The following is an 8,340-nucleotide window of genomic DNA, read 5'->3' as shown; positions in this document are numbered from 1 at the left end:
CTTATTTATGCTACCGTCGTTCTAAGCAAATAAGATGCATAACATGATAAACATCACATGCAATCAAATAGTGACATGATATGGCCAATATCATTTTGCTCCTTTGATCTCCATCTTCGGGGCACCATGATCATCTTTGTCACCGGCATGACACCATGATCTCCATCATCATGATCTCCATCATTGTGTCTTCATGAAGTTGTCACGCCAACGATTACTTCTACTTCTATGGCTAACGCGGTTAGCAATAAAGTAAAGTAATTTACATGGCGTTATTCAATGACACGCAGGTCATACAAAAAATAAAGACAACTCCTATGGCTCCTGCCAGTTGTCATACTCATCGACATGCAAGTCGTGATTCCTATTACAAGAATATGATCAATCTCATACATCACATATATCATTCATCACATCTTCTGGCCATATCACATCACATAGCACATGCTGCAAAAACAAGTTAGACGTCCTCTAATTGTTGTTGCAAGTTTTTACGTGGCTTGTATAGGTTTCTAGCAAGAACGTTTCTTACCTACGTAAAACCACAACGTGATATGCCAATTTCTATTTACCCTTCATAAGGACCCTTTTCATCGAATCCGTTCCGACTAAAGTGGGAGAGACAGACACCCGCTAGCCACCTTATGCATCTAGTGCATGTCAGTCGGTGGAACCTGTCTCACGTAAGCGTACGTGTAAGGTCGGTTCGGGCCGCTTCATCCCACAATGCCGCCGAAACAAGATAAGACTAGTAGCGGCAAGAAGAATTGGCAACATCTACGCCCACAACTTCTTTGTGTTCTACTCGTGCATAGAAACTACGCATAGACCTAGCTCATGATGCCACTGTTGGGGAACGTAGCAGAAATTCAAAATTTTCTACGCATCACCAAGATCAATCTATGGAGTAATCTAGCAACGAGGGGAAGGGGAGTGCATCTACATACCCTTGTAGATCGCGAGCGGAAGCGTTCAAGAGAACGGGGTTGATGGAGTCGTACTCGTCGTGATCCAAATCACCGATGATCCTAGCGCCGAACGGACGGCACCTCCGCGTTCAACACACGTACGGAGCAGCGACGTCTCCTCCTTCTTGATCCAGCAAGGGGGGAGGAGAGGTTGATGGAGATCCAGCAGCACGACGGCGTGGTGGTGGAAGTAGCGGGGATCCCGGTAGGGCTTCGCCAAGCACTAACGGGAGGGAGAGGTGTCACGGGAGGGAGAGGGAGGCGCCAGGGGCTTGGATATTGCTGCCCTCCCTTCCCCCCCCACTATATATAGGGCCAAGGGAGAGGGGGGGCGCAGCCTTGGCCCTTCCTCCAAGGAAGGGTGCGGCCAGGGAGGAGTCCTTCCTCCCCAAGGCACCTCGGAGGTGCCTTCCCCCTTTAGGACTCTCCGTTTTTCTTATCTCTTGGCGCATGGGCCTCTTGGCGCTGGTGCCCTTGGCCCATATAGGCCAAGGCGCACCCCCTACAGCCCATGTGGCCCCCCCGGGGCTGGTGGACCCCTTTGGTGGACCCCCGGACCCCTTTCGGCACTCCCGGTACAATACCGATAAAGTGCGAAACTTTTCCGGCGACCAAAACAAGACTTCCCATATATAAATCTTTACCTCCGGACCATTCCGGAACTCCTCGTGACGTCCGGGATCTCATCCGGGACTCCGAACAACTTTCGGGTTACCGCGTACTAATATCTCTACAACCCTAGCGTCACCGAACCTTAAGTGTGTAGACCCTACGGGTTCGGGAGACACGCAGACATGACCGAGACGACTCTCCGGTCAATAACCAACAGCGGGATCTGGATACCCATGTTGGCTCCCACATGCTCCTCGATGATCTCATCGGATGAACCACGATGTTGAGGATTCAATCAATCCCGTATACAATTCCCTTTGTCTATCGATATGTTACTTGCCCGAGATTCGATCGTCGGTATCCCTATACCTTGTTCAATCTCGTTACCGGCAAGTCTCTTTACTCGTTCCGTGACTCACATCATCCCGTGATCAACTCCTTGGTCACATTGTGCACATTATGATGTGTCCTACCGAGTGGGCCCAGAGATACCTCCCCGTTTACACGGAGTGACAAATCCCAGTCTCGATTCGTGCCAACCCAACAGACACTTTCGGAGATACCCGTAGTGCACCTTTATAGCCACCCAGTTACGTTGTGACGTTTGGCACACCCAAAGCATTCCTACGGTATCCGGGAGTTGCACAATCTCATGGTCTAAGGAAATGATACTTGACATTAGAAAAGCTCTAAGCAAACGAACTACACGATCTTGTGCTAGGCTTAGGATTGGGTCTTGTCCATCACATCATTCTCCTAATGATGTGATCCCGTTATCAACGACATCCAATGTCCATGGTCAGGAAACCGTAACCATCTATTGATCAACGAGCTAGTCTCCTAGAGGCTTACTAGGGACATGGTGTTGTCTATGTATCCACACATGCATCTGAGTTTCCTATCAATACAATTCTAGCATGGATAATAAACGATTATCATGAACAAGGAAATATAATAATAACCTATTTATTATTGCCTCTAGGGCATATTTCCAACATATATATTGGAGTTTTTATTTAACTTTTTTGACACTTGGGATATGTATTGCAGACTGCCATGCACGGGAGTTAGGTATAGCTGTCCCGCAAAAAAAAGGGAGTTAGGCTGCCAATATCCTGAGAAAGAAATAACAGAAACCCATCGTACTACTAATACGCTCGATCTAATCTCCCTCCAGTTTCCGCCGCCGCCGTTTCCACGTCGTCCTCCAGAAAGTTGCCTGTGTGACATTGCATAGTTCGTTCATGGAGCATCGCTCTTATCATCCGCCACCACGGAAGACACCACGAGGGAACCCGCCACCACCGCCATCAGTGAACCCGCCACCTGCCAACCAGCCACCACTGCCATCAGCGAACCCGCCACCACCGCCATCAGTGAACCCGCCATTTAGTATTCATTGTAAAAATATATTTATAAACAATCCATATGATTGCAGCATGTCATGTGGGCTTTTTGCGGTAAAGAATATGGAAAAGTTTACAGGCAACAATCTAGATGGAGCCTACACAGCGGTACGATGTCCACACTTAATTTAACCATACCATTCCTGTTGTTACAACTATAAGACTGACTCCACCTATTACACAGGATGACATCCCCGGGTTCAGGAAACAACTCACTGCCCTCCTAGTGGAGTCTCCACTGAACATGAAAGGACGGCGAAATGGCGAGGACTAAGATAGTGAAAGTCGTGAAGGAAGGATGAAGAGAGCTGAATGTTGTTACAATTTGCTACTTTTTCTAGAATAAAATTTGGATTATGATTTGTTTAAACTTTACGCTCGTATTTTTGAAGTTTTGATTGAACTTTATAAAGTTTTACAATTTAGAATTTGCCACTTTGAACCATCCACTTGTAGGATTGCAGCTTACTTTGGGAGATGAACTAAATTTGTCTATGAACTATTGCATTTCTAGGCTTCCTGTAATGCTCTATCATGTATTTTAAAAGCATGCCTTGGGCAAGCTTGTATATCACCACCCTTCTCCACACAAGGCATGTTCAAGTCATAAGCTAGTGTTGGTGTTGCTGTAATTCGTATGGTCAATCAGGTAATCAGTGCAAGATGCTTGTCATATGTGTGGATGGAACCGAGAGTGCATATGCACATTAGATGTTGTGAATAAAAGGTTGTGTGCTTGGTCAGTAATTCTAATATGCGAGGCCTCCATTGGCTATGTATCATATAATGTTCTCTTGCCATGTATGTGTTGAGTGTTGGTTAACAAAATGATAATGCTAAGTGAAATTCTTCAATATCAAACGAATTCTTTGTACAGAGTTTGTTAGTGTCTGTTTAAAGCAAAATATATTGTTTGTGTCTCCAAAACCTTCATATGACAAAAAAGTTCTATCAAATGTAGACATCATTACAAAGTGGGAACAAATACTGCAACGATGAATTTATGTTTACCTGCTAGTGCAAACCATCAAGTTCAGCATCAGAGAATTAACTAACATGCCATTTCAAGCAATGTTGAGCCAGCAGGTGCTACAGCTGGAAGAGGTGCCTGGAAAAGGTTTACATGTTAGTCTGGTTATCAATCTTACTTGGAATCTCGATTATCAGTGTATAATTTGAACCAGACTGGTATTTCAAAGTAAAAAATAAGTCAGCAAATAGATCTGTCTAACATCACTTGGTCATAATCTGTGAGTGAGAATTGAGATTTATATTTTACGGGACAATTGGTATTTACTTTGGGCCTGTCCGCCATTTCTAGATTTTTTGCCAAACAAGTCACGCTAGATCATAAAACGGACACGGGGGGTTTGGACTCCAAACATCAAGTAAAAAAGACATGGTTGGCTATCCAACATTACCCTATAACCTCGCAAAGCCAAGCCGGCATTACCATATTACCGCCCTAAACATACATCCTGTACACAGCTACAACTTCGACACCACACATATAACTAAGCAGCAACCCAATGTCCTCTCCTAAGATAACCTGGATGCTCCAACTGATGTTAGTGACCAGCCATCTAACCTTCCATCACTCACAGTGGCAGACCACATATGTACATTCACAAAACTGAGCCAAAAGCCAGCTGTTATTTACACATGATCATCGCGCCACATACATATAGGGCTGCTCTGTTCTCGACGCCCAAATAAAGAAACAGAGCCGACGAGGTGAAGGACAAACCAAGCATTACTTTTTGTATTTCACCATATCAGTGCTGCATTGCCTAGCCAAGCTCGTAGCTTTGTCGCATGACCAGCGTGTTACCGAGCCATGCTCGTAGCTGCGCCGCCTGGTCCAGCTCTGGAGCTGCCCCCATCTCGTTGCTCACGCAAGTAACCTAGCAAGGTCTCAGCCTGCAAATCACACAACTGAACATATAAGTGGCTACGAAATTCAGGAACAATTTTTAGCTTGATCTAAACTAAATAGAAGGCAGTCATGGGGTGCGATCCCTATTTTTGAATCATTTAGTCATGACAAAGTAGACAGACTCTAATGGAGAAACTTATAATTATAAAGCACGTACATGAGTATTTCAGTGGGAAATCTCAAGCACATGGTTTTGCACGGAATTTTAAGTTTGATCGGTTTCTAATGACAGCAAGCATTGTTTGACCTGGAGGCCTCTTTGACCTGTAGGAGAGAGAGCACTCATCCTCCTGTACTTGCAAATGTGGTACAGAGAGGAGGAAGAAGAATACCGTGTGGGCCCCACTTGTCATAACGCTCAACTTAACGGTCAAAATAAACAAGGTTGACCGTGCCGCCACGTCACCCCTGACGGGTGGGTCCCGCATGTCATAAACGTGTTTAAATCGTCTAAACCGGTCATTTTTCAAATGTGGTAGTTTTTAGTCACAAAATTAGAATTTTTTGATAGTTATCAGTCACTTTTTTGAATGTGATAGTTCTGTGGGACGATAACCCCTAATTTGATAGTTTTTTGTCAAATACTCCGTCGACGTAGATCTGAAAACGCCGATAGCCTAGATCGGGGCCTGAGGCCAATATCAGACCCGCCGCCGCCGCACGGCCGTCATGCCGCTCGCCTCTGCCTCGCCTCTCCGGCTCAAACCAGGCCACGCCATCTGGCCCCACTGCCAACACCTCGTCCCCGCCCGAGAATCGCCGTCACGATGCCCTCCGTCTTAGACAGGAAAGGCGCCATCGCCGCTCGGACGGGAGCGACCCGGGACGGCAGATGCGTTTTCCCTCGGGAGTTTGCTTGTATCATCCAACATTGTTCCCATGCTTCAAAATCTGAGCTAAGGATTGACACTGGCATTGGAATGGGGTATTCTCCCAATCCACGTTGAGACTGATTGTCTAGAAATTGTGGACCTTTTGAACAAATCAGGTATGGATAGATCCCGCTTTGGATTCATGGTTCAGGAGATTAAATCACTGATGATCGAACGACACTCTTGTATTACTCATGTTTGATGGAACCATAATATTATTAGCCCTTTCTTTAGCTACTTATGGTAGACGTAGTGGGAGAACTATTGTGTGACTTGGATCTGGTCCAGATGGTATTGTCGAACTTTGTAATTATGGGTGTAGCTCTGCAACGTGAGTAATACAAGTCTGCAAAAAAAAAAAAATCAAAGTAATATGTCTTATGTTTTTTTTCTTGAATGTCTTATGTTTTGAAATGGAGGAAGTATTCGATAGTTGGCGGGACAAGCATATTTTATGGATTCATTTCAATCTATCTAGTGCTATTTCTAGTGGTACGATGTGTCCACCGACTACGAAGTGTTTACGTCAATTCCTCAAACTCAAGATCTAGCGGCTCAGTCTCTCGCAGCTGTTCACAGGAATATGATGTACGTGTGCACGTTCATGAGGGTGAGTGTCTCTGCGTGCTGTGAGCGTATTGTAGTGTTTCCAAAAGAAGAAGAAAAAGGAGTTTGTTAATTGAGTTTGGCTGAGGCGGAGCATATTAGTTCGGCCGTTGTCTGGCGCATGCATTCCACGTTCGACTACGCAGTTTCTTGTTGCCGTGACCAAAACTACATGAGCCACGCCATGCATGCATGTGCGAGTGGCCACAAATATACAATTGATTTTTGGCATGTGCCAGCCGGCTGGTCGGCATCCCTACTCGATCGATCTGGTAAAGCTCCCATCAGCCATTTCTTGTTGCTTGTTGTACTAAGTTGCAACCCCTGGTTCGCGCACGTACTATATAACGAGAGGTAGACAGAGGCACCGTTGCCATTCAAGCATCTCAATTGGAGTAGTAAGGTCGTTGCCATGGACCCCGTTTCCAATGCTGTGCACATCCAGATGCCTGCGCCTGCCCAACAATCCTCTCCCCACGAGGCTCCGCCGCAGACGGGCGTCCTCCGGCCGGCGGACAAGACGCTGTCGAGCGCGTCGGACCTCCTGAAGCTCCTGCCGACGGGCACGGTGCTGGCCTTCCAGGCGCTCGCGCCGTCCTTCAGCAGCAACCACGGCGTCTGCCACGCGGCCAACCGGTGCCTGGTCCTGGCGCTCATCGGCGGCTGCGCCGCCTCATGCGTGCTCCTCTCCTTCACGGACAGCCTCGTCGGCCGCGACGGCAGGCTCTACTACGGCGCGGCCACGCTCGGGGGCTTCTACCCTTTCAACTTCACCGGCACGCGCGCCGAGCGGGACGCGGCGTTCAAGGACCTCTCCAGGTTCCGGGTCACGCCCATGGACTTGGTGCACGCCGTCGTTTCGGCGCTCGTGTTCCTCGCCGTAGCGTTCGCCGACGCCGGCATACAGAGCTGCCTGTTCCCGGACGCCGGGACGGAGACGAGGGAGCTGCTGGTCAACTTGCCGGTTGCCGCTGGCTTCCTCGCTAGCATGGTGTTCATGATCTTCCCCACTACCAGGAAGAGCATCGGCTACACGGATATGATGCCCCACTCGCAGTGACCACGCTCAGCAAACGTGGAGGGCATTCCCTTGGTCTTGTCATAAGCCAATCCATTTCAAACTTTTTTTTTTGCGAGGACAATCCATTTTAAACTTGACCAAACTGGTAAGGTGACCCTTACAAATACGAGAGCATCATCTTTAGTGTCTCAAAATTGGTATTGTTTATTTATTTTTTATCTCATGTAGATTTTTTTATCTTTCTACTATTATTTACCATCTCCATTTCAAAGTGCGTGACTTTTAGACATGAGCACATTTATGAAGATGTAACTTTGACATTACTTTGTACTACCTCAATTCAGGTTTATTAGTCGCTCTTTTATTTGGGCAAAAATTTGACCATAAATTTAACTAATAAAATTTAAACTATGTAACAAAAGTAATACTAGAGGAAAGCTCTTTCAATACAAATCTAAAAGTACATTTTTTATATCATATAATTCATATTTTTGTTAGTTTAATAGATGGTCGAAGTTTGACATAAAAATACAATTGGGCCAAATAAACCCCTCCCTCATTCAAGCGTATCCCTTGCTGTGAGCGTTAGGGGTTCGATCACCCACTAGTGTAGGTACATGGGCCAACCCATTAGGAAACGAAGCGAAGCAAGTGAGCGGCCGCTAAGACCGATTTGAGGAAGCTTCTGGAAGGTTCCTGACAGGTTTTGGGGACCTTCTAGAAGGTTACATAACCAATTTTTTCTGTACTACTTTTTCGGGTTTTTCTAGTTATTTTTCCTTTTTAATTTTTTTGGTCCTTTTCTATTTTTCATTTTCTACTCCATTTGTTTTTTAAAAATCATAAATTTCAGAAAATGTTAAAAAACTGTTTGCAACTGTAATTTTTTCCCTTTTTTCCAAAATAAATTGGGATTTCA

General features: G+C 45.9%; 1 protein-coding gene across 1 annotated transcript; it reads left to right on the top strand.

The window, feature by feature from the left end:
* The first annotated feature begins 6,812 nt into the window (after positions 1 to 6,812).
* LOC123142493 (protein DMP5-like) lies at positions 6,813 to 7,529 on the top strand. Its single transcript, XM_044561388.1, has one exon. It carries the CDS (start codon positions 6,813 to 6,815, stop codon positions 7,458 to 7,460), a length of 648 nt encoding a protein of 215 aa, XP_044417323.1. The 3' UTR covers positions 7,461 to 7,529.
* The last annotated feature ends 811 nt before the right edge of the window (positions 7,530 to 8,340 follow it).

This window comes from Triticum aestivum, chromosome 6D (genome assembly GCF_018294505.1).
Source record: "Triticum aestivum cultivar Chinese Spring chromosome 6D, IWGSC CS RefSeq v2.1, whole genome shotgun sequence".
Classification (NCBI taxonomy): domain Eukaryota; kingdom Viridiplantae; phylum Streptophyta; class Magnoliopsida; order Poales; family Poaceae; genus Triticum; species Triticum aestivum.
This window is presented reverse-complemented; position numbering and strand designations above follow the sequence as displayed.